Source organism: Myxine glutinosa, chromosome 6 (assembly GCF_964187855.1).
Source record: "Myxine glutinosa chromosome 6, kmMyxGlut1.1, whole genome shotgun sequence".
Lineage (NCBI taxonomy): Eukaryota > Metazoa > Chordata > Myxini > Myxiniformes > Myxinidae > Myxine > Myxine glutinosa.
Genome location: NC_136266.1, coordinates 186,476,814 through 186,504,601, shown reverse-complemented (window position 1 = coordinate 186,504,601; position 27,788 = coordinate 186,476,814). Strand labels below are relative to the sequence as shown.

Below are 27,788 nucleotides of genomic sequence, written 5' to 3'. Positions count from 1 at the left end.
GATTGGAGATGAGAGTTTGGATGACTTGATTGGAGATGAGAGTTTGGATGACTTGATTGGAGATGAGAGTTTGGATGACTTGATTGGAGATGAGAGTTTGGATGACTTGATTGGAGATGAGAGTTTGGATGACTTGATTGGAGATGAGAGTTTGGATGACTGGACTGGAGATGAGAGTTTGGATGACTTGATTGGAGATGAGAGTTTGGATGACTTGATTGGAGATGAGAGTTTGGATGACTGGACTGGAGATGAGAGTTTGGATGACTTGATTGGAGATGAGAGTTTGGATGACTTGATTGGAGATGAGAGTTTGGATGACTTGATTGGAGATGAGAGTTTGGATGACTGGACTGGAGATGAGAGTTTAGATGACTTGATTGGAGATGAGAGTTTGGATGACTTGATTGGAGATGAGAGTTTGGATGACTTGATTGGAGATGAGAGTTTGGATGACTTGATTGGAGATGAGAGTTTGGATGACTGGACTGGAGATGAGAGTTTGGATGACTGGACTGGAGATGAGAGTTTGGATGACTTGATTGGAGATGAGAGTTTGGATGACTTGATTGGAGATGAGAGTTTGGATGACTGGACTGGAGATGAGAGTTTGGATGACTTGATTGGAGATGAGAGTTTGGATGACTTGATTGGAGATGAGAGTTTGGATGACTTGATTGGAGATGAGAGTTTGGATGACTTGATTGGAGATGAGAGTTTGGATGACTTGATTGGAGATGAGAGTTTGGATGACTTGATTGGAGATGAGAGTTTGGATGACTGGATTGGAGATGAGAGTTTGGATGACTGGACTGGAGATGAGTTTGGATGACTTGATTGGAGATGAGAGTTTGGATGACTTGATTGGAGATGAGAGTTTGGATGACTTGATTGGAGATGAGAGTTTAGATGACTGGACTGGAGATGAGAGTTTGGATGACTTGATTGGAGATGAGAGTTTGGATGACTTGATTGGAGATGAGTTTGGATGACTTGATTGGAGATGAGAGTTTGGATGACTTGATTGGAGATGAGAGTTTGGATGACTGGACTGGAGATGAGAGTTTGGATGACTGGATTGGAGATGAGAGTTTGGATGACTGGACTGGAGATGAGTTTGGATGACTTGATTGGAGATGAGAGTTTGGATGACTTGATTGGAGATGAGAGTTTGGATGACTTGATTGGAGATGAGAGTTTGGATGACTGGACTGGAGATGAGAGTTTGGATGACTTGATTGGAGATGAGAGTTTGCATGACTGGACTGGAGATGAGAGTTTGGATGACTTGATTGGAGATGAGAGTTTGCATGACTGGACTGGAGATGAGAGTTTGCATGACTGGACTGGAGATGAGAGTTTGGATGACTTGATTGGAGATGAGAGTTTGGATGACTTGATTGGAGATGAGAATTTGGATGACTGGACTGGAGATGAGTTTGGATGACTTGATTGGAGATGAGAGCTTGGATGACTTCCTGGAGATGAGAGTTTGGATGACTTGATTGGAGATGAGAGTTTGCATGACTGGACTGGAGATGAGAGTTTGGATGACTTGATTGGAGATGAGAGTTTGGATGACTTGATTGGAGATGAGAATTTGGATGACTGGACTGGAGATGAGTTTGGATGACTTGATTGGAGATGAGAGTTTGGATGACTTGATTGGAGATGAGAGTTTGGATGACTGGACTGGAGATGAGTTTGGATGACTTGATTGGAGATGAGAGTTTGGATGACTTGATTGGAGATGAGAGTTTGGATGACTTGATTGGAGATGAGTTTGGATGACTTGATTGGAGATGAGAGTTTGGATGACTTGATTGGAGATGAGAGTTTGGATGACTGGACTGGAGATGAGAGTTTGGATGACTGGATTGGAGATGAGAGTTTGGATGACTGGACTGGAGATGAGTTTGGATGACTTGATTGGAGATGAGAGTTTGGATGACTTGATTGGAGATGAGAGTTTGGATGACTTGATTGGAGATGAGAGTTTGGATGACTGGACTGGAGATGAGAGTTTGGATGACTTGATTGGAGATGAGAGTTTGCATGACTGGACTGGAGATGAGAGTTTGGATGACTTGATTGGAGATGAGAGTTTGCATGACTGGACTGGAGATGAGAGTTTGCATGACTGGACTGGAGATGAGAGTTTGGATGACTTGATTGGAGATGAGAGTTTGGATGACTTGATTGGAGATGAGAATTTGGATGACTGGACTGGAGATGAGTTTGGATGACTTGATTGGAGATGAGAGCTTGGATGACTTCCTGGAGATGAGAGTTTGGATGACTTGATTGGAGATGAGAGTTTGCATGACTGGACTGGAGATGAGAGTTTGGATGACTTGATTGGAGATGAGAGTTTGGATGACTTGATTGGAGATGAGAATTTGGATGACTGGACTGGAGATGAGTTTGGATGACTTGATTGGAGATGAGAGTTTGGATGACTTGATTGGAGATGAGAGTTTGGATGACTGGACTGGAGATGAGTTTGGATGACTTGATTGGAGATGAGAGTTTGGATGACTTGATTGGAGATGAGAGTTTGGATGACTTGATTGGAGATGAGAGTTTGGATGACTGGACTGGAGATGAGTTTGGATGACTTGATTGGAGATGAGAGTTTGGATGACTTGATTGGAGATGAGAGTTTGGATGACTTGATTGGAGATGAGAGTTTGGATGACTGGACTGGAGATGAGAGTTTGGATGACTGGACTGGAGATGAGAGTTTGGATGACTGGATTGGAGATGAGAGTTTGGTTACTTGATTGGAGACAACCTGTGGTTGCATAGTATTACGTCACTATGTCTCTCCGAAAAGACCGACTGGACAACCCTCCCATCGACTTTCTCAACAATCCTCTCCAAGAAGTTCTGTCACTCAAGCTTTTGGGTCTCACCATCTGCCATGATCTTTCCTGGGAAAACCACATTTCCAATCTGGCCTCCAAAGCCAGTCATCGACTGGGCATCCTCCGTCATGTGAAGTCCTGCCTTGGCACACCTGTACGTGTATGTGCCAAACGTGTGCCGCGTCCGCATTTTTAAAATACATTTTCTTAGCAACCGTTGGTCCGATTGACACGAAATTTTCACCATGGGTGCGCCTCCTCCTGTAAAATATTTTAATGATAATTATGAAGTCATAGGTCACATGCAACAGGCGCCGTCTTGGAAAAACTGAAAAACGTTACATCTCTATAATCTCCAAAATCGCTGCATGGAAAAAATTTAAACCTGGCTCATTGTGAAGAACTCGGCATGAGGAATAGGTGTTGATAACGACGACGCCATTGGTGCCATCGTTATGACGTCATAATTCGACAGGGACAACGCTTAGTCTGATCAGTTTGAAATTTGAGCATGATCTATGCAACAATTATTGAGAGAATATAAATTTATGATGTCATCGCCCACGTGGTCTGGCAGCCATATTTGGATTTTAAAAAAAACCGTTCAAAAACAGAAAAGCTGGCTCACGCCAGGTTGACTGCGCAGGGTAAGTATTCCATGAATACCATCCAGTTCATACCGTGTTCAACCCCCTTCCTCCCCAACCCTCTCCCTTCCACAGAAGATCTCCTACGATCTCAGGAAGTTTGTGCATGAGCCATTGTTCCAAAACTCATTATTTGCTAAAACTCGTTATTTGCTGAAATATCTACCAGCCGAGCTTTTATGGAACATTTTACGAACAATGGGATTAATAAAGTGCGAGATCTTATGGAGCTATCCTTGAAGCGATGGTTGTCTGCCAGCGCTGTTTCTGGAAAAATTGGCTTGCGTTCAATTACAATAGTGAGCAGGGTCATAAAGATTGTATCCCAGACTTTTTTAAGATTTAAATATTGGGTGGAATGGGGTAAATGAGGAAGTAGATTTTCGTTTAACCTTCTCTGAACTCTCAATCACTGCCCAGGAACAACATGGTGTGTTTTCCTCTCACAGCGAAGAATCCGGTGTGTTCCACTTCATGGGGAAAAGGGCGATGTACAGAATTTGTCTAGAGGTGTGCTTACTGGGCTGTGCAGCACCCTTAAGAAACAAGTGGGAAGAGCTTTTACCTGCAGGAGCTTTTCTCACTCCAAATTGGAATGAGATGTACAGGTGTCCGACTGTCGGACGTACAGGAGACCTAAATTGGAGACTGGTCCATCACGCCATGGCCATACAGGTGTTAGTTAAGAAATTTAACCCTGCTGTGTCTAATTTATGTCCTTTTTGTGGTAATGTTGAACATTTGTATCATGCGTTTATTGAGTGCAAGAGATTGTCATCTCTGTTTCTGTATCTGAGCCGAATCTTTTGTAAATTCAAAATTGTTTTTTCTGTTACAATCTTTGTTTATGGACTTGCATGTAATACTAGGAAAAACTCTGTGATTTTGCTTTTGAATTTTTTGCTTGGAATTGCTAAGCTTGCAATTTATAAAACCAGAAAAGCCAGATTAGGTAGTGAAAAAAATGAAAATGCACTATTTTGTTTCATCGGGATGGTGTCAGCACGTATAAAGCTCGAACATGCTTATCATGTAAACATGGGGAGCCTTCTTGTGTTTGAAGAGTTATGGGGCATGGGGGGGGGTGTTTTGTGCAAATGCATTGGAAATGAGGTTGTGATTTGCATGTAAAGTGGAGTTGGAATACTTTTGGTTTTATACTTTTATAATAAAAGGACACAAAAGTCAAAGTCTTCCTTCCACAGATCTCCCGATGCCCCAGTTCTCTCCTGTTGTGCTTCCCTCCCTCTCCCACTCCCCCCTTACCTCCCGCTCTCTTTATTACCTCCGCCACCGAAGGAGGATGGAAGTTATGTTTTCACCCCTGTCTGTCTGTTTGTCCGTTTGTTTATGAACAAAATATCTCAAAAAATTGTGGATGAATTCGGACGAAATTTGGCAGAGATGTAGCGAATGTGACGAGGACGAAATGATTCGATGTTGGTGAAGATCCAGATCTGGATCTGAGGATTTGTAAGCAGTGAACCCGCTTCAATACTTGACTATGTCCTTCCTTCCATCCATCTGTCAAAAATGAAGAAGCACCTTTCCAACCCACTGTGTTTATTTCTAAAGTGTAATTCTAGAGGGTTCCAAATAGCAATTATAATGGGTAATTCTAAAGGGTTCTAAAGTTTATCAGCATCTGGAAGTCCTGTAACTTCCATGCATCGCTTACATACTGGCAAACTGCACCTCTTCTTCAGACACGAGTGCGATTTTTTTTAAAGGGATTCTTCAACCATCCAGCGATGAGACCAAAAACGATATTTCAAAAGGTTGTGGACGGATTCAGACAAAACCTGGTGCATGAGTTGGTTTGGCGACAAGATCAAGCCAATTCGATTTGGGTTCAGGTCCAGATTCAGATCCGACAAACAAAAACTGTTCAGCCTGGCGGGATTATGCGCTCGCTCCACCGAGTAACGCTCTAGTTTATCATCGGAAAGTTAGGGAAATGACGAACTTGGAATATCGAATAATAAAACAATGCTTTGGGTCATTCACATAAAAGGTCAAAACATTTGGGTTTTTTTATTGAATAAAGACGATCGATGTGCAATGGTTAATTTCCATTTAGCATTTATCCGGTCACAGAAGCTACGTTTTAAGATAAGCAAACCAAAAGAACAACAACAACAGGCATTTTAAGGCCATTTTCCCTGCAAGAGCGGGGGTTAGCCTTGCGGCATTTCTTCTTCCACCATCTTAGGATGAGGATATCTTCGGGGATAAGCAAACCATAACGGAAAACAAAAACAAAAACCCTGGTGTGCCATGTGGACACTCCTTACAGCACGGTACCCAGACAACAGTTGCAACAGTGTGATACAATGTATTAAGTAGATACTCGAGTACAAACTGGTAGAAATTTGAACTTTCAATATAGTACACTGTGGGCAGCATATGCGCATACATTCTATCTGAACATCACAACCCACAGACAATGCCATGATGTGGGAGGTGCACACTAAGATTTGCAGCTTGGAATGTTTACTGTGGTGTTGGTGCTGTGCGGATATTATGTCTTTGATCACCTCCCAGGCTTCGCAGCAACAAAACAAATAAATTTACATGTTTAACGATCTAAAGTTGAATAAAACCAGCACAATCAAATATCAAGCGACACTCGTTTTACGCCAAATGTTCCTCGTTTCCAAGATCACTTGGCTGTCATCATCTGAACAAATTCTGCAAAAGAAGCAAAATACAATTATCACAAGACATCATTAGTTATGTCCTTGGTCATAGACAAGACATCGATTCCTGAAAAGGAAAAATTAAAAGTGGGAAGCGACATTTAGCAGGAATACAGATGAGAAAATATAGGGCTGGGAGGATGGTCGACACACAAGCACACAGCAAGGATGGCTGACAGGTAAGCACACTTGCCTCAAAGCTGTCCAGCCTGGGTTTGAATCCCGAACAGGCTATAAACTAGTGTCCCGTCTGCTGACATTAGTCAGTGGACGTTAAAGTTTCCACGGTGTCCTTCGTGAAGAATCCGTGAGCCATCTCTGCACTATGAACTAATTACAAAATTCTGCCCTAACTATTCAGTCAAACGTAATGCCTGGCCAGCTGGTTCGTGAAAGACCTGGGTTAAAAAATTTCCCCGGCCAACCATAAAAGAATGTAGAAACAATTGTGGCTGGAAAAGAAGACAAACAAGTACACATACATTCAAAGTACACCGCCCCATGCCAAATAATTAAATATGCTGCAGCGCGGCATTGCCGGGGCGCCTCCGGCGCCCGGCAATACCGCAGTGCAGCTCATTAAGGCTGCATTGGGAGGGAGAGGTGTACACTAATTGATTGATTAATTGTATAATTAAAATCAATAAAAGATTATCACAAAATATTTTCATAATCAATTGGCTAATCGCATAACTAAACCACTAGTGCTTCATCCGAAGATGTATCTTTTAGAAATTTAATTAAATAAGTCATTTATAAAAAATTAAATAATTAATTGATTACTCAATAAATAATTAATCGATTAATCAATAAATAATTAATAGATGAAATGATTAATCAATAAATCAAAAATATCCTTGATAGCCACATCACTTGGTCACTTATGTCCAAATATTAGCTTCCCAGCTCAAAAGGTGCCTGAGATATTGGCCAAATGAGAAAGAAAATAAATAAATGATTAATTTTTTTATGATTATTATTTATTTATTTTCATTATTAAATTATTAATCAATTTGGTCAGAGAACACATAAACTACCACTATTTCATCAGAATCTGTAACTTAAAAAAAAAATTTTTTTGGGTCATTAATCGAATAATTAAATAATTAATCGATTAATTGATTAATTAATAAATCAAAAATATCCTTTGCAGCCAAATCACCTGGTCATTGGCATGTCCAAATATCAGCTTCCTAACTCAAAAGGTGCCTGAGTTAATAATGGTCAGAAGAGAAATGAAATTTAATTAATTAAATAAGTACTTAATTAAACGCTAATAATTAAATAACTCCTCAATTAATTGATTATTCAAAAAACAAAAAATACCGTATTTGACAAAGGACTTGCTCACTACTGTGCCGAAATTTCAGCTTCCTAGCTCAAAGGATGGCTGAGATATCGTCCGGACAACCAAGAAAGAAAACAAACAAGAAAGAAAACAAGTACACATACATTCAAAGTACACCGCCCCATGCCAAATAATTCAATATGCTGCAGCGCGGCATTGCCGGGGCGCCTCAGGCGCCCGGCAATGCCGCAGTGCAGCTCATTGAGGCTGCATTGGGAGGGAGAGGTGTACACTAATTGATTGATTAATTGTTTAATTAAAATCAATAAAAGATTATCACAAAATATTTTCATAATCAATTGGCTAATCGCATAACTAAACCAGTAGTGCTTCATCCAAAGATGTATCTTTTAGAAATTTAATTAAATAAGTCATTTATAAAAAATTAAATAATTAATTGATTACTCAATAAATAATTAATCGATTAATCAATAAATACTTAATAGATGAAATGATTAATCAATAAATAAAAAATATCCTTGATAGCCACATCACTTGGTCACTCATGTCCAAATATTAGCTTCCCAGCTCAAAAGGTGCCTGAGATATTGGCCAAATGAGAAAGAAAATAAATAAATGATTAATAATGAAAATAAATAAATAATAATCATAAAAAAATTAAATTATTAACCAATTTGGTCAGAGAACACATAAACTACCACTATTTCATCAGAATCTGTAACTTAAAAAAAAATTTTTTTTTTGTCATTAATCGAATAATTAAATAATTAATCGATTAATTGATTAATTAATAAATCAAAAATATCCTTTGCAGCCAAATCACCTGGTCATTGGCATGTCCAAATATCAGCTTCCTAACTCAAAAGGTGCCTGAGTTAATAATGGTCAGAAGAGAAATGAAATTTAATTAATTAAATAAGTACTTAATTAAACGCTAATAATTAAATAACTCCTCAATTAATTGATTATTCAAAAAACAAAAAATACCGTATTTGACAAAGGACTTGCTCACTACTGTGCCGAAATTTCAGCTTCCTAGCTCAAAGGATGGCTGAGATATCGCCCGGACAAACAAACAAGAAAACAAACAAACAAGAAAGAAACCAGAGTGAAAACTGAGTACTCTCTTTCAGCGTGCGTCACTGCCGAGCCCCCTTTGGTGCCCGTCAATGACGATTTGTAATGCCTGGAGATGGCATAGGAAAGGAGCGGTGTACAACAAACAAACAAGAAACCAGAGTGAAAACTGAGTACTCTCTTTCAGCGTGCGTCACTGCCGAGCCCCCTTTGGTGCCCGGCAATGACGATTTGCAATGCCTGGAGATGGCATAGGAAAGGAGCGGTGTACAATATGAATGAGAAAATATGCAGGAAAAGAGATCATCAAGCTTTTGCACAAGGATGGTGACAGAAATTCATGGACAACCCTCAAGTTATGTAAGCATATAGTCCTGAATGGTAATCCAGCTGAAATACATTCGACAGCAGACCTTCCATTCTTGCATCAATAGCAAGATATTCCCATTGTCATTGTCGTTTATTATACATGTTCACATCATCGATAGCAAGGTATTCTTGGGAAAAATGCCAGGGGCATAGAAAAGGCCCCTTTGTATGGTATGTGCCATATGGCAAAGTATAGAAAAGAAGGGACAATCCAATAGCTTGTAGAAAATGCCAAACAATAGAAAAGAAGGGACATTCCATGGCTTGTGGAAAATGCCACCAGACGATAGAAAATAAGGGGCATTAAAATAAATCTCGTGTGCATGCTGGACTACCCTGGTGTTGTGAGGAGGAACCAAGTAATGCTCTCGAAAAGTTCATATTAAAAAAAAAAACCACCTTTAGAGGCCATTTTTCCCCACAAAGCGGGGGTTGGCCTTTTTCAGGCACCGTGGTTGTTGTTGTTTTTGTTGGTCCCCTTTTTGAAGCAATGTTTTACGGCCGGATGCCCTTCCTGCCGCCAACCCTTTTTGTCACCTTTTACGACAAACAGGGATTTACCAGTGAACTGGTACTCAATTAGCCGACCTCGGAAGGATGACAGGCTGAGTCAACCCCCCTGGCGTTAATTCAGCGATCGACTGGGATTCGAACCCAGGATCCTAGGATCCTAAGCTGGCACCCTAGCCGCTAGCCCAACACCAGGCTTCATATAAAGTCGAAAAGTTCATAAAAAGGGCACCAATTTGATTCATACACCTAATAAAAAAGTAAATGTATTTTATTTGCCAGATGTAGGGAGCCCAACTATATGAATTTTTCAAGGGCATTACTGTGTTCCTCCTCAGAACACAAGGGTAGTCCAGCGTGCACACGAGATTTTTTTGGAATGCCCCTTATTTTGTATTGTTTGGAATTTTCTACAAGCTATAGAATGTCCCTTCTTTTCTATACTTTGCCACATGGCACATACCCTAATATAAAGGGGCCTTTTGTATGCCCCTGGCATTTTACCCAAGAATATAAATACATATTATTATATATACTAGCGTGACCCGGCGCGCTTTGCACGCCTCACCGCATGTATTTTGGGTATTTGGGGTCTTTTGGATCTTCGGTGTCTTCAGGGGCTTTTGGGTCTTTTGTTTCCTCTGGGTCTTTAAAAGGCTTCAGGGTATTTAAGGGTATTTTGGATATTTTGGGTCTTCAGTGTATTTTGGGTATTCGGGGTCTTTGAGGACTTCGGGGAGTTTGGGGTATTTTGGGTCTGTTTGTTTTGTTTTGCGTCTTTGGGGTGTTTTGGGTCTTTGGGGTGTTTTGGGTCTTCGGGGTGTTTTGGGTCTTCGGGGTGTTTTGAGTCTTCGGGGTCTTTGGGGCCATTTGGGTCTTCAGGGTCCTTTTGAGCCTCTGGGCCGGGCCTTCAAGGGTATTTTGGGTCTTTTGGATGTTTTGTATCTTCAGGGTCTTTTGGGTCTTCAGGAGTCTTGGGGGAATTAAAGGGTCATCAAAGGTCTGAGGGGTCTCGGCAGTCTAAACGTAATTAAGAGGGTTAATTAAGAAGGTGTTAATTTTATTTGAAGAAGAAGAAGACGTTTTCGTTGCATATAAACATAACGACATACATAACGTCATAACCATATACGTTTGCTCTATTTTAATAAGAGATATATGTGACTGGCTCTGGCAAAAGCAGACACTTGGGGGCAAAAATACAAAATTGTGATTTTGATATCATCTGATTCCCGAAGCTTTTCTCTTTCATTTGATATATACATTATGTTAATTGGATAAAAATTAACGAAGTTGTGGTATTGTAATGACAATTATATTTTCGTTTAAACAATGGAGATAATTAGGTTCAAAGTTCACAATAGTTCACACGCACAAATAATGTGCACATGTAGAGCTTTACATTCATACCAAACATGTATGTCAGGGATCTCCTTCGAATTACGGTGTTTGGCTCGTAGTAAAACATCGAAATTTTGCGACCTCTGTCTTTTTGAACACATTTTGAGAATGACACTTTAGATTCTTCGTCGACTTTCACAGCTTTTCTGCTGTTTCTTGGAAAATGTTTTGGTGCATAATAATCTCACGTAGTTACTCTTTCTATCCATATAAAAATCTCAATTTGGTCCCTGTGGTCATATTTTGACTCTTTGGCTTTTTCTCGCTAAGAGAAATGCCAGTCATATATATATATATATATATATATATATATATACAGTGGAACCTTGACTTACGAGTTTAATTCGTTCTGTGACCGAGCTCGTAACTCAAATTGCTCGTTTCTCAAATCAAATTTCCCCATTAAAATGCATTGAAATGCTATTAATCCGTTCCAGCCCGCCAAAAACCACACCAATTTTTTTTTAAATATGCAGTATATATAAAAATATCTCGCGCTTTATATTTCACCTGTATGCAGCATACAAGTTGGCAGGATGGCCTGGACTGGAGGTACGCACACTTGACTCTAAACTGTCCAGCCTGGGTTTGAATCCCGACCCAGCTATAACCTGTCATGTCGGTGTTTCACAGGCAGGGTGATTCATCAATGTGTGTACCGCTAAACTGGGCGCCCCGTTTGCGTCCCATTAGTTGTTGGATGTTAAGGATCTCACCGTGTTTTCCACAAAGAGAAGGCGAGCTATCGCCGGCACTCTGAACAAGTTGTGGCCTGGCATGCTCTTCTCCTCTGCCGTTATATACGTCCTCCTCGGCATCTTTTTCCAGAAGAGCCCTGTCTCGTCACAGTTGAAGATTTGCTGGGGGATGTATCGTTCGGCTTCTATCAGTTCGGCAAAAGTTATAATAAAATCTTCAGCTGCCTTCACATCTGCCTCACCAAGTCGACAACACGCACACCTCGCTCATGTTTTTCGACGATTGCGTGTTTTATATCCAAGCACATCATCCTCTTCTTCTTCTCAGTACCGTGTTTTCCACAAAGAGAAGGCGAGCTATCGCCGGCACTCTGAACAAGTTGTGGCCTGGCATGCTCTTCTCCTCTGCCGTTATATACGTAAATGTTATAAACAAAATATATCTGCCGTTATAAACAAAAATGCAGCGATATACGGCAGAGATACTGTACTTGCACGGCAAGATAACCACGTGACCGTGGTTATGCAGCGATGAGGCGGATGCAGCGATATACGGCAGAGATACTGTACTTGCACGGCAAGATAACCACGTGACCTTCTTCTCAGTACCGTGTTTTCCACAAAGAGAAGGCGAGCTATCGCCGGCACTCTGAACAAGTTGTGGCCTGGCATGCTCTTCTCCTCTGCCGTTATATACGTAAATGTTATAAACAAAATATATCTGCCGTTATAAACAAAAATGCAGCGATATACGGCAGAGATACTGTACTTGCACGGCAAGATAACCACGTGACCTTCTTCGCAGTACCGTGTTTTCCACAAAGAGAAGGCGAGCTATCGCCGGCACTCTGAACAAGTTGTGGCCAGGCATGCTCTTCTCCTCTGCCGTTATATACGTAAATGTTATAAACAAAATATATCTGCCGTTATAAACAAAAATGCAGCGATATACGGCAGAGATACTGTACTTGCACGGCAAGATAACCACGTGACCGGGTGGCGAAAGCTCGTAACTCAGATCTCGGCTCGCATCTCAAAGCAATAAACCGCCCGAGCGACGGCTCGTATCTCGAAAAACTCGTAAGTTGGGGCACTCGTAAGTCAAGGTTCCACTGTATATATATATATATATATTTTAAAGCAAAACCTTTGGCACTTTGGTGGAATTTGTTTTGAAAGCCATTAACTAGACCTATTGGCTGATATATATTCCAAGTTTCAGCTAGGTTCAATGTATAGCCTTTAAGATATGAGCGCCAACACATTTTGGGCGGACGGACGGACACCAACGTGATTGAGGGTTTTCTTAATAAAACTCAAGAATGTGGAAACAGACGTTGCTGAAATTTGGAACATATTACCTCAATGTACTCGTACAAAGCATTTACTTCTGAATTTTGCTGCCAATTTCGTCCAGCAGAAGCCGAGAAAAGAATTTTCAGTCCCTATGTTAAAGTTGCATGAAGAGAAACAATCCCATATCAATGGAGGAGAGCTTTGCGCCTCCATTGATAGAGAGAAACCGTCCCATATAAAGGGAGGTGACTTTGCGCCTCCCTTGATTATCTCGAATATTACAAAACTTTGGCAATGGAAGGCAGCCGCTGTCATGAAGATGGACAAAATATTTTTCAAGCACTTGCCTTCATAATTTACTTGTCCATCTCCATCGATATCAGCCTCACGTATCATCTCATCCACTTCCTCATCGGTGAGCTTCTCCCCGAGGTTTGTCATTACATGGCGCAACTCTGCTGCACTGATGTAGCCATTGCCATCCTACAAAGAGCACGTGCAAAATACAAGAGCACAAAAATAAAACAAAACTATGCAGAACGGTGTCACAATCGATGAAGTCAATGCAAATCCGCCAATTGTGTTTTTGGGGATTTTTGTTCCACCAACACGAGTTTGTCGGTACAAGTTTCAATGCAATCCAAGAAGCAATCAAAGGAGAAAACATAATAAGAAACTTTCATTAATACACAAAGCAACAACCTTGTCGAAAACTCTGAATGCCTCCCGGATCTCTTCCTCGCTGTCTGTATCCTTCATCTTCCTCGCCATCATAGTCAGGAACTCTGGGAAATCAATGGTTCCATTCCCTGTGAAGAATGACAGCTGTTAGTACTGCGGTTTCACACAAGACCATGAGATTTGCTCAACTCAACAACTCAACTTAACTCAACACAATCGGATGTCAGTGCAAAATTAAATTAAAATTTGATTGGACAAAAATTCACTTGAAACCAACAAATAGCCCCAGTGTATAATCATCAAATCTATCGATGATCAAAGTTGAATTGCCATGATACACTTCCTTGCCAAAAGGTTTTAATGCCATCACGGTGAATCAACAATAACCATCTGCTCCATACCAAAACATACAAAAGCAAAACTTCTTTAAAAGGGACCACATGTACACATTCGAAAAGACTCGAGCAGCAAGTATATTATGGAGTGCTTACCAAGTGAAATGTTGGGAATGCATACACCATATACAGTACTAATGTCAACATGTGTAGGACATTTACAGGCTTGGGAGCATTTTTTTGGGAAAAACAGAACAACAAAGCAACTTTTATTGCACGATTACGTATTTAAAACACGATTTGGAAGACGTGCAAAATAAATTGGGAAAGTTAACTACCCAGATTCAGCCCACGGGTCCTAAAATCCTGCTCTGCCGCTCTATCTCACCCTCTCTGTTCTTTTCACCCTCTCTTTTGTTCAATGTCATTTGCCAACAGCTTAGGAATCAGCCAACATTACCGCTTTACACAAAAAGGTGCAAAAACAGATCCTTGCAACGACGGACCAATCGGCCTGCTCCCAATTATCAGCAAATACATGCAATCAATCATTGCTTCGGATATCAAATCCTTCCTCTTCACCAATGGCTTGATCTCTGATCATCAATTTGGATTCAGACCAGGTCATTCTACTCTGGACATGCTGCTTCTTCCATCTCAACAATGGATGGAGGTCCTAAATGCCAAACAGGAAATCAGAGCCGTCTCCCTTGACACATCACATGCCTTCAATACGGTCTGGCACCCCGCTCAGCTCACCAAACTCTCCTCCTATGGTATCCATGGAAATCTCCACGCATGACTTGCGGACTTCCTCTCTGGTCATAGTCAACGTGTGGCCCTGAACGGATTTCTCTAAATATCCCCTTCCTGTTCAGGCTGGAGTTCCCCAAGGCAGTGTTCTGGGCCTGTGCTTTTTCTAGTCTTCATCAATGATCTCTCCGACTCTCTTGAAAATCCTCTCTATCTCTTTGCTGATGACTCCACTCTCTGCCGCTCCATTCCTCATCCCTCAGATCGGCAGTCTGCAGCCTCCTCACTTTCTGCAGACCTGGACAAAATCAGACTGGTCAAACAAGTGGACCATGTCTTTCAATCCTGACAAATCTCACACTCTTACTATGTCTCTCCGAAAAGACCATCTGGACAACCCTCCCATCTACTTTCTCAACGACCCTCTCCAAGAAGTTCTGTCACTCAAGCCCTTGCGTCTCACTATCTGCCATGATCTTTCCTGGGAAAAGCACATTTCCAACCTGGCCTCCAAAGCCAGTCACCAACTGGGCATCATCCGTCATGCGAAGTCCTTCCTCGGCACACCTGAGCTCCTCACAACATACAAGGCTTTCATCCGCAGCTCAATGGAATACTACTCTCCCCTCTGAGCTGGTGCACCTGCCTCACACCTAGCTCGGCTTCACGCTGTTGAAACCAAAGCTTTCAGAATCATTGGAATCTCCCGCGATGAATATAACTCTGAGGGCCTTTCACTCACCCACCAGTCAGGTTGGTGGTCTTTCTGCCTTCTACCGACTCCTCTCCGGCCTAGCCCCCCCCCAGCCCTGTCTGTGCTCTGTCCCCGAGAATACTCCTCCAGGTCGCACAAGATCTGCCTGCAACCCTCTTATGGTTAAACTGCCAAAATCAAGACTCTGCTCACCTTCACTCCTTCATTCCTCTTTTCTCCCACCTCTGAAACAAACTCCCTCGCTCTCTTCAATCCCGCTCCTCCCTCCAGGTCTTTAAAACAGCTGTTCACCACCATGTCTTATCTTCCCCCATCCGAAACCTTGATCTTTTCTACCACCGTTAATTCACCCCAGATACACTTTTCTGAAATACCGACTTGTTTCCTGGAATTCCTAGCTGTGTCCATGTGGTTTTTACCTCTCCCACTCCACACCCCCCTTCCCACGCCTCCTCTGCCCCAAGCCCTCTCCGTCCCACAGATCTCCCGATGTCCCTGCTCTCAAATGTTGTACTTGTGTGCTTCCTCCTCTCCCCATCTTGTCTCCCGCTCCCTTTATTATGTTTTATGTGTCCATTTGTTTGTTTTGTCATTAATGTTAGCTCTTACACGAGCCGCATACAAAAGAAAAAAAATGCCCGTTAACATGGGAGGGGAGAGGCCATCAGCCCCCCACCCCCATGTCCTAGGATGTACGCCCGTGCTGATCCTTGAAATGTTCAGCAAGTAACCAAGTCCAGCTTTTATTCGACCAAATATCAAAGTTGGCCTGTGTTGTACACAGCTCCTGACCCCCAACATGACTGATGGGGAAGGTACGATTTTTCTTCACATGTCATATTGCATATTTTGATTGACTGGGTAGAATTGCCATCAAAAGGTTAGTCATCTCATTGTATATCCATGGATCACCTTTGTATTTTTTTTTCATTTTCACCCCCACCTGCTCATTTACTTTTGTCATGAGAGAAATTTCAACAATGCTCATTTGGTTCAAAATAAATTATTATAAAAAAAAAAAAAATTAAGCTGAAATTATACCAACAAAGAAAAATAAATACATCATGTAAGCAATTCATCAATTCAGCTCAGCCACAGGCATTAAAAGCCTGCAAGTCAAAATAAAATAAAATTGCAAATCCAAGCCAACAGTAAAACAAGACAATAGATGCAAACAAAAACAAATACCCCAAACATGGCAATTCAGTAGCACGTCTTACCATCCGCATCAACTTCATTAATCATGTCCTGGAGTTCAGCCTCAGTGGGATTCTGGCCCAAAGAGCGCATTACCGTGCCCAGCTCCTTTGTGGTGATGGTGCCATCACCATCTTTGTCAAAGAGTGAAAAGGCTTCTTTGAACTCTGTACAAAATACAGTAAATGGCACCCAGTAAAAGCAGGACTATGTTTGGTGATGGAAAAATGCAAACACTGATACAAGGTTACATTCGTACAACCTTAATTCATTGTAGCTGTTTGCCAAAGTATTGCAAAGAAAGCGTAGTGAGGATCTCTGATGGGCAACAATGTACGGTGATAACCCACACTGGGCGAATTCGCTTTAGTGCGAACTAAATATCCAGTTTTTAATTACCTAAAGAATACAATATACTAGCATGACTCTGCGTGCTCCAAGAGCCTCACCACATGTCGTTGCAGAGGGATAGGCATCTTTGACCATGTCTACTTTCTCAGGGAGTGAGGGATGGTGGGAATGGTGGGTGGGGGTTAGTGGTGGTGACAGTGTGTTGGGGGTGGTAGGAGGGGAGGGGCGCTGGGGTGCATGGTGCTGGGGGTGATGGTGCTGGGGAGGATGGGTGATGGTGCTGGGGAGGATGGGTGATGGTGCTGGGCAGGATGGGGGGGGGGGGGAGGGGGGGAGGTCGGGAGGTCGGCAAAATATATTGTTGCGGATCTCCCGAAGCCTGTTCCCGTTACAAAAGGGGGATTAAACCCCTTTTTCCCCCCTGGGTCTTCGTGTCCACGAGGCCGAATCGCCACTTCCGGAGCAAGCGTGAAAAAGGGTATCGGGTCAGCGTCGCACAGTCCTTTAACCCACGCTGCCACGAAAACGGGGACCGAACCTCGCACAAGCCACGCTTAATCGAGTACGCCCGAGCGGTATGCGTATCACGTGACTTGTGCCGTTACTTTTATGGAACCCGATTCGAGCGGTTCTAGTCGTACCATGCGAGGCCAATCAATGGAAGGGACGGGAACGGTCAAATAAGAGGAATAACACGATCTATTATAATTTATGTACAATGATTCGCAGAAGGAAAGGACACAGAGCAGAAGCTTAATCAATCTTAACTTATCCCCAGACACAGGGCCCACTCACGCACACGGGGAGAAGTAGAGAAGAAGTTCACACGCCAAACGCGCTTTGCCATCGGTCGCTCCGGGGCAGCTCACCCGGCGTGGCTCTGACGGTCACGGCACGTATGCAGGAGAAATGCAGGCCAGAGGAAATCGCGCGTCTGTGGCCCGGAATGGTCGTCTTCTCGAGCGCGCGATTAATACAGCGCAGAGCGCAGGGCACGGGGCACGGGGAAAGTTTGTGTACAATCACGATAACCGGCAATTCAATGCACTCGTTCTGCGGCGCGTTCTCAAGCTCAACTCAACTCCACTCACGCTCACAGCGGCTCCGACTCAACTGAACTGACTCGAACTCATCTCATCTCAACTCCCAACTCATCTGAGGTGGGGGGGCTCGGAGCAGGGTTTTATGGCTCCACCCCGGCCCGACTCGAATGTTCCAAACCCCACCTCTCATTGTCGTGGTTCGCCACTCCCCTCGAGCCCTGATTGGCGGCTCGTTGCTTACCGACCACTCCCTCCTGCAGCACCTCCCTTCGGCCTCGCCAGACTTGTTCAGGCCTGCCACGTGGCATGCTAGCGCCAAAAGACCGCCCTACTCACGGGCCTGCTAAACGCTAAACTAACACAGGACATGACTACGCTTACATCCACTAAGAAATAACTGAACTATCGCGAGGCTTCATGTTGTGGTGCGTCTACCTACGAGGGGGAATTATCCTTTATTCCAAAACCACAACACTACACCCCTCTCTCGCCAGACTCGTCCCGAGTCGAACCCACCAATGGAACGACCGGTAGAGCCTAACATGCAAAATTAACCTTACTTTTAAATGTGACACATAGGTGTGGGTCCCCCTAGCCTTTACTCTGACCCATGTGTGCGACAGTTTTAGCACTAAATATGTCCCTCCTATTGCGTTGAGCAGCTACCTAACAGTTTCACGCCCACAACTACCCGAGTATTTCCGGAATTTTCAAACTAAACACATAGCCGGTGGGCAGCATTCTTATATTTACAAGCACGTATATTTACAATTATATGACCCAGGACCTGTTCTTTTTGGAAGAGAAGATTGGAGGGGAGAGAAAACACAGCAAAACACACTCAATGTGGCACTTGCTGCTTGCATCTTGCATCTTGCTTCTTGCTCTTCTGTGTGCGTCTAACAAACCGGCTGGACCCCTGACCGGCATACAGGCCATTTGAAGCATCAGGGCCATCTAAACTTGCAGAACTTCAGTATCCCTAGCACACAATAATAAAAATGCAAATGCTTTTATTTTTGGCCAGCTGGGCCGTTCTCACGTGGTCCAACTGCGTGGCATCAATGCCACTCAAACAAGTGGTCCGAAGTGCAAGATGATTTTGCAGCAAGATGCTGCACAGCAGAGGTGCGAGCCACAAGGCTTGTGTTCCATAAGTGTGACAAGGTGCAGCAAGAGGTGTTTGGCAGCAAAGTGCTGCACAGGTCAGCTGCACATGTGTAGCAAAGGTGCAGCAAAAGGACTTGCAGAAAGGTGCTGCACAGGTCGGCTGCACAGATGTAACAAGGACAGGGCAGCCAGGTGCAGAAGGGATGCTGCACAGGTCGATGGTGCTGAACAGTTCGGCCTCCAAAATGGTCCTGGGGCGGGGGGAGAGACAAAGCACAACAAGCAAGCAGAGAAGACGCAATGGCACACAGAAAAACAAGGTGGTGCGGCGCGAGGGATGCGGAAGAGCGAGCAGAGCAAACTCGTCCCTAGCCGTCCGTACCCCCCACCGTTGGATACCCTAGCCCCCCTTGTATACACAAAGAATTAAGTTAAGCACCCCACCCGTTTTTTTACAACCTCGCACATTACAAGTTTGTTGTCGTCAAAACAGTGTAATATACCCATGATATTGCTATATTTTCTGGAGAAGTGATATTATGGTCACATAAAAACATAACAATCATGCCGTTTTCAATATTTTATTCTGAATAATTTAAGGTGAAATTTTTTGGGAATTTTAGGCATATTTGCACCTCAATTTAAGTATGGAGCTATAGGTCCATCACGGACAGTGTGGATGACGTTTATGTTTTCTAATGTACAGTCATTGTTCTGAGAAGACCTCTAGCGATCTTTGCGTCAATAACGTGTGTAGGACCCACGTGATCGGATCACTGACTCAACCCTACGTCTCATAGACCCTGTGTATCTGCATTTCATCAATGGATAATTGCTAATGTCATACCAATCATTATTTGATCTCACATACCTTAGAATATATGCCAATGTATACATATACACAAAGAATATATATTAGGGGGTGCTTACCTTAATTCGTTGTGTAGGGGTGCTTAACTTAATTCTTTGTGTATATTTACAATCCGTCGCTATGTCTTGTCTCCCATATCCCCCTCTAATTCCGAATTCGTCCCCCAATCCCTCCCAAGAAGGAAGGGATGGAACAAACACAATGTCACCCTTACGTCGTGATGCGTCTTACGTCCAAACGGTTCACAGAGCCTTGGTGCGGAGCTTGTCCTCCTTGGTGAATGGCTGTGGATGGTGCGAAGGGATTTCTCACATCCTAACTACTCTACTAACATTAACTCATTTAAACTACCCGGGGTCGTACCCTGCCAATCGGCCACTTTAAACTATGTGGTTCGAAGAACCCGAATTCCCATTGCCCACACTGCGGTGCCCTCTGAATTTGGGTCTCAGTCCCGCAAATTTTCTCACTGTGCCCTCGCACAATTTCGGGGCTGGGTCGTGTGGCCCTACCAGCAGGTCTAACTATCTGCGCACCTCCGCCACTGAAGCCGCCACCCGAGCTTACCTGCTCCTCGCGACTATCTAATCGGGGAAGGCCCTCCCTGGCTTACCCCCTCCATGCCCACCTTGGCATCGGGCAACCCGGGTCCTCTCCTGGGATCCTCGGGCCCCACAACTCACAACTACCCTAACTGGCTCCCAGAGCCTACCTACGGCCTCACCTGGCTGACAAACTACCAGTGGCGGAGTGACCCAATAGCCATACGCACTAAGTAAGTCACATGCCCAGCCATTCCACAGACTACTGCACCCAACAAAGCACGACTTGCTACTACCTGCACCACAGGTGTCAATATCCATACAATTTATCTATGCCCTCTACCTGGCTTTACACTACCCCCCGGGCTTTCGTGAATGGGTTCCACCTCCCCCCATTCACTCCTTCGCACCATGCATTCCACACATTTTATTCCACACCACTTATCTTGCACACTATTTTTCTCACACACCACTTCCCATACACCTCAACACAATTCCATTTGTTCTCAACACACAATTCCTCACACACACAGCATCATCTACCTAACTACTTTCCCCTAAAACTCGTGCTTCCCTCGTCGTTCCTTTACACTATGCACTATGCACTCTCTTTTTCTTTTTCATCCATCTAAGCTACCTACGTCCCCTCTATAGGTCAGGTGTCACTACTTAAATCTTGTGTCTCTAATGTCTTCTAGTTCCCTAACATTATCCTAGCCCTCCCTCGGCTAGCTTCGGTGCCCCATGGAGGCGACCATTGCTGGCACCCCCATGTGCCTATCACTGCCATCCCCCTAAACTAATGCTCATGGGCCCCGCCCGTGTGAGGAATGGTGGCATTACCATTCCCCCACATGGGGGACACTACTCTCATCAGTCCGCTAAACTATGAGCCCCCATCCATGGAGGCACGTTGTCACGGTTCGGCTTCAAAGGGCCGAGCGATCCATGCGGATGGTTGGTCGCCTGTAGGTGGTGTCTGTCCGGCATTTTTGATCCAAGGGGGGAGGTATGGATGGGCCGAGGTGCAGGGTTCCATCCCTGCGCGGGGCCTCGCGGTCCCACGCATGGTGACCCAGCCGGCTACGGTCGGAGCACCGCACCCGATAGGGTGCGCGGCTCCTAAAACTCCTACCTCCCCGATCGGCCTTGCCGCCACGGCACGGCACCAACCATACAGTGCGGGGGCCGGTACGAATCGTGCACGCCGGTCCTTGTGAGACCGACGCAGCACTGATTCCCTCCGGTCCCTGCAGCACACAACTCACTGGGGGCTCACGTACGCTACCCGTCCGGCTAGGCGCTACCCCGGTCGGTGTCGATGCTTGAGCCGCGTCCTCACCACTCGCGACCCACTCCGCACTCGCACATGCACCTCCCACACACTCTGTTACACACTCTTCCCACACACAGTCCGGTGTGCATTCTCCCTCACACTCTGTACTCGTACCTGCACACATAGGCGCACTCACGCCTTTCACACACTTCAGTACGCACTCCTTCTCCACACAATCCACTATCGCACTCTTTTACTACACCCCAAAGGTGCGCACTCTCCCGTTACAGATTCTGTAACACACTCTTTTCCTGCACACTCAGGCGCACACTTTTCTCTTACACATTCGGCCATCGCACATTCTTTTTCCACACCCCCAGGTGTGCGGTTCCGCTCATACTCCATAACACACTCTCTCACCACACGCTCCGACACGGACTCCCACTCACACCGCACAATGGGCCCTTCGCAAATCGTGCCACCCTCACTCGTACACCGCACAATGGGCCCACCGCGAATGCCCGGGTCTCGCCTTTCTCCCAAGCGCACTGAACACCCGTTCACGCCAAACACATTCGCGCCATTTTCGCTACTCACCTCGGAGCCCTCCTTTTCCGCCGGCACCTGCAAACTTTTTATTTCATTAGCAGCAAGCACAGCATCACGGTGTGAACACAGACTTTGTGCGTGTTCCATTACCTTCTCCCGTGATTTGTTCACTTTCTCTCCGGTCTTTTCGGCCCCAATTATTTCTTCTTTTTCTAGCTCGACGATCGCGGCGCCCATAAAATTTCTTTCCCAATTTAACGATCGCCGCTTCTCTACCACTTCCTCTCGTGTCACGACCCTCATAGCCCTGGTCAACTTGGCTGTCCTTTGCTCAAGCTCGCTAACCACGCGTTCCTCGCACCGCTTCACCTCGTCGCGTACCACTGCTACTTCCTCGCTCAACTTGCGCCCAATGTCCTCCCCAATTTTAAAAATTTCTTTCTTCGACGCTGCCCTCATCCTTTCCATTTCGCACCTGGCTTTTTATTTTGTCTCCCAATTTTTCCATTTGACCACCCATTTTATTGATGTCATCCCTTTGGGTGTCCATTTTGCTTTCCAAACCATTTTTCATTTCTCCCATCTGCTTTCCCAATCGCTCACCCTGAGCCTTCATATCGTCCTTTTGGGCATCCATTCGATTAGCCAATCGATCCTCCATTTTGTTCATTTCTTCACTCCTTTTATTATTTTCGCATTTTGACTCTGCCATGAATGCGCTGAATCGTGTCATGAATTGCCGCAGGTCAAGAACCGTTGATACAGCGGGCTCGGCTTCCGCCGCCACGTGCGAGGCACCGCCATTTTCTTCCCCTGCTGCCGCACCCTCATCTACTTTCCCTTCTTCTACCAACTCCTCCTGTGGGTCCTGGGTCATTAATTCTTCCTCATCCTCCATTATTCCTCCATTATTATTCTTCCTCATCCTCCATTATTCCCCCATTATTATTCTTCCTCATCCTCCATTAGAATTTGACCGTCTTGGCCAGCCATGGTACGAATTTAATTTGGTTTTACAAACTAAATTTCGTCCACTCGTAATTTGGAGCATGTGAAGCGCACTCTAGGTCCAATTATCTCACACTCCCAGACACCAATTTGTTGCGGCCAATTTGTCCAAAAATTTTTTTCCAGGGTTCAAATCCCACTCCTGACGACCAATTTGTTGCGGATCTCCCGAAGCCCGTTCCCGTTACAAAGGGGGGATTAAACCCCTTTTTTTCCCCCCTGGGTCTTCGTGTCCACGAGGCCAAATCGCCACTTCCGGAGCAAGCGTGAAAAAGGGTATCGGGTCAACGTCACACGGAACTTTAACCCACGCTGCCACGAAAGCGGGGACCGAACCTCGCACAAGCCACGCTTAATCGAGTACGCCCGAGCGGTATGCGTATCACGTGACTCGTGCCGTTACTTTTATGGAACCCGATTTGAGTGGTTCTAGTCGTACCATGCGAGGCCAATCAATGGAAGGGACGGGAACGGTCAAATAAGAGGAATAACACGATTTATTATTATTTATGTACAATGATTCGCAGAAGGAAAGGGGACACAGAGCAGAAGCTCAATCAATCTTAACTTATCCCCAGACACAGGGCCCACTCACGCACACGGGGAGAAGAAGAGAAGAGGTTCGCACGCCAAACGCGCTTTGCCATCGTTCGCTCCAGGGCAGCTCGCCCGGCGTGGCTCTCTGGCGGTCACGGTACGTATGCAGGAGAAATGCAGGTAGGAGGAAATCGCGCATCTGTGGCCCGGAATGGTCGTCTTCTCGAGCGCGCGATTAATACAGCGCAGGGCACGGGGCACGGGGAAAGTTCGTGTACAATCACGATAAACGGCAATTCAATGCACTCGTTCTGCGGCGCATTCTTGTGCGTTCTCAAGCTCAACTCAACTCCACTCACTCTCACAGGGGCTCCGACTCCACTGAACTGACTCGTGACCTGAACTCATCTCATCTCAACTCATCTGAACTCAACTCCCAACTCATGAGGTGGGGGGGCTCGGAGCAGGGTTTTATGGCTCCGCCCCGGCCCTACTCGAATGTTCCAAACCCCACCTCTCATCGTCGTGGTTAGCCACTCCCCTCGAGCCCTGATTGGCGGCTCGTTGCTTACCGGCCACTCCCTCCTGCAGCGCCTCCCTTCGGCCTCGCCAGACTTGTTCAGGCCTGCCACGTGGCATGCTAGCGCCAAAAGACCGCCCTACTCACGGGCCTGCTCAACGCAAAACTAACACAGGACAGGACTACGCTTACATTCACGAATAAATAACTGAACTATCGCGAGGCTTCATGTTGTGGTGCGTCCTACGAGGGGGAATTATCCTTTATTCCAAAACCACAACAATATTTTGTGCTATGAATGAATATATACTGTAAATCAGAACCCAACACGTATGAGTAAAAGGAACTGAACACAAATTTATATTTATTTTAAATTATCAGTTAGAGCTGGAAGGGAAGGTCAATACAAATTTATCAAAAACTGGATGGGAAAGTCGAACTTCCAGCCTCACAGAGCAGATGTGCCCCCAATACACCACCTCCCTCAGACTTCCGGCCAGGTTTTTGACGTATCATTTATTTTGCTCATGTCACGATCTACATCTCAATTAATCAACTCAAAGTAACAAAAAAAAGTAGCGCTGATGAATACGGATAAGTCACAATTGTATTTCAGGTTAGCTCTGAATATACAGACTTGGCATTTAAAATGGAATATTTTTTTTGTGGGGGTGAACTTACTTTTCCAAGATGACTTAGAACCAAAAGTTCATTGGAATTATGTTGAAATTATTCTAGATTTTGTTAATGTGACTTTTAAAAGAAACAAAAACCACATTTGACATTTTGAAGCAAATAAATTGATCCTTGAAAGTGATGTAAACTGACATCGAACTCAATTCACGGACAGTACTGTGTTAAACTTCTGTGCGTTTTCCAGAAGTATCTCTTTATTTTGCACATTAGCCAAAAATTTTTTTAACGAAAACAAAAGTTAAATTACGACTGGGATTACGGACAGTAAAATTACAGTTCAGTACTTCTTGCAACCCCCACGAGCATTCAGGAGAGCACGCACACGTGCTGTTCACGAGATTTGCCAAGGCTTGGACAGGAATCGCTTGCCATGCCGTGACAATAGCCTGCTGCAATTCACGCACAGAGGCAGTCTGCTGGTCCAAGTTGTCGATGTGATGCGTTAATTCTGCCCACAAGTTCTCTATCGGATTCATATCCGGGGACATGGCAGGCCACTCCATATGCTCTACACCACGGTCAGTAAGAAAGTGTTGGATCATGTTGGATCATGAGGCCGTGCATTGTCATCTTGGAAGACAAAGTTTCCTCGAAAGGCTGCACGAACAAATGGAAGCAATGTTTCTTCCAGAATGGCCGTGTGCTTGAACTGGTTCAGGTTTTCATTCAGAACAACCAGGTCAGTTTTGCCCCCTGCATGAAAAGCAGCCCAAACGGTCACCCCACCACCTCCAGCTTGGACTCTTGGCACTATACAATCTTCGTTGTAGGCTTCATGCACTTGTCTGCGCACTCGGACGTGGCCATCTTGAAGATAGACCAGAAATCTAGACTTGTCACTGAAGATCACGTGATTCCAGTGTCCTGGCTGCCATTGACGGTGCTCTCTGGCCCACTGCAATCGGCGCTGGCGGTGTTGTCTGGTCAGACGTGGCTTTCTCAGGGGACGCCTGGCACGATAGCCTGCTTGAACCAGTCGTTGGTCGACTAGCCTTCTGGATACAGGCACATTTGTCAGTTGCTGCCACTCAGCCCAAAGCCGATTAGCTGACTTGGTACGGCCATTGCGGACTAACCGGTGCAGCTGGCGATCATCCCTCCTTGTGGTTCTGCGGGGACGTCCTGGCCTCGGTATTGGAGTAGGGACACCCCTCTGAGCATTTCGTTTCAGGATCTTTGACACCTGACCTTGAGTGATGCCATACTGCCAAGCAATAGCATGCTGTTTCATGCCGGAATTTCGTAAAGCCACCACTAAATGACAAACAGCATTGTCGAGTTGACGGACCATCTCCAGGGGAAGCGGCAATAACTTTTGTAGACGTGCAGCAGTTGTTTTCCACTAATACAGAACGCAACAACCCTTATATACCCGATTGTGAAGCCAATCGTCAAATGTTCCTGTCCATACATTTTGTCATGCCACCTGTGATATAATCCTGTTATTGGCTTCTTGCTGCGACAGACAATCAGTGACATGATTCTTTTAACAAAGAAATCACCAAAGTGTAAAAGAAACTCACCAGATTGATATACTGAGTTAAGAAAGTAAACCCAAGTCAAGGAAAAAAAATATATTCCATATTAAATGCCAAGTCTGTATGTGTATATATATATATATATATATATATATATATATATATATATATATATATATATATATATAAATAAATATATATATATGTATATAAATAAATATATATATATATAAATAAATATATATATATATATATATAAATAAATATATATATATATAAATAAATATATATATATATATATATATATATATATATATATATATATATATATATACATATATATATATATATATATACATATATATATATATACATATATATACACAAAGAATTAAGTTAAGCACCCCCCCCGTTTTTTTACAACCTCGCACATTACAAGTTTGTTGTCGTCAAAACAGTGTAATATACCCATGATATTGCTATATTTTCTGGAGAAGTGATATTATGGTCACATAAAAACATAACAATCATGCCGTTTTCAATATTTTATTCTGAATAATTTAAGGTGAAATTTTTTGGGAATTTTAGGCATATTTTCACCTCAATTTAAGTATGGAGCTATAGGTCCATCACGGACAGTGTGGATGACGTTTATGTTTTCTAACGTACAGTCATTGTTCTGAGAAGACCTCTAGCGATCTTTGCGTCAATAACGTGTGTAGGACCCACGTGATCGGATCACTGACTCAACCCTACGTCTCATAGACCCTGTAAGCCGTCGTATGCGTTGCTGTGGCAGGTTGAACCCCCTCGAGCACGTTTGGGACATGTTGGGACGACAAATTGCGAAGATGGTCCCTCCAATAGCCAATCTGGATGAATTGGAACGTGCATTACATCGGGAATGGAACAACCTGCCACAGCAACGCATACGACGGCTTACAGGGTCTATGAGACGTAGGGTTGAGTCAGTGATCCGATCACGTGGGTCCTACACACGTTATTGACGCAAAGATCGCTAGAGGTCTTCTCAGAACAATGACTGTACGTTAGAAAACATAAACGTCATCCACACTGTCCGTGATGGACCTATAGCTCCATACTTAAATTGAGGTGAAAATATGCCTAAAATTCCCAACAAATTTCACCTTAAATTATTCAGAATAAAATATTGAAAACGGCATGATTGTTATGTTTTTATGTGACCATAATATCACTTCTCCAGAAAATATAGCAATATCATGGGTATATTA

At 44.1% G+C, this 27,788-nt stretch overlaps 1 protein-coding gene across 1 annotated transcript in view; it reads right to left on the bottom strand.

Moving 5' to 3' along the window:
- Nucleotides 1–5,533: 5,533 nt before the first annotated feature.
- LOC137429044 (calmodulin-1) overlaps nucleotides 5,534–27,788 on the bottom strand; it is a 48,001-nt gene continuing 25,746 nt past the window's right edge. Inside the window, exons 3-6 of the mRNA XM_068119058.2 lie at nucleotides 16,578–16,721; nucleotides 13,576–13,682; nucleotides 13,221–13,356; nucleotides 5,534–6,205 (exon numbers count right to left, since the gene is read on the bottom strand). Coding sequence (XP_067975159.1) covers nucleotides 6,177–6,205; nucleotides 13,221–13,356; nucleotides 13,576–13,682; nucleotides 16,578–16,721 — 416 coding nt within the window. The 3' untranslated portion in view covers nucleotides 5,534–6,176. The remainder of the gene's footprint in view (nucleotides 6,206–13,220; nucleotides 13,357–13,575; nucleotides 13,683–16,577; nucleotides 16,722–27,788) is intronic.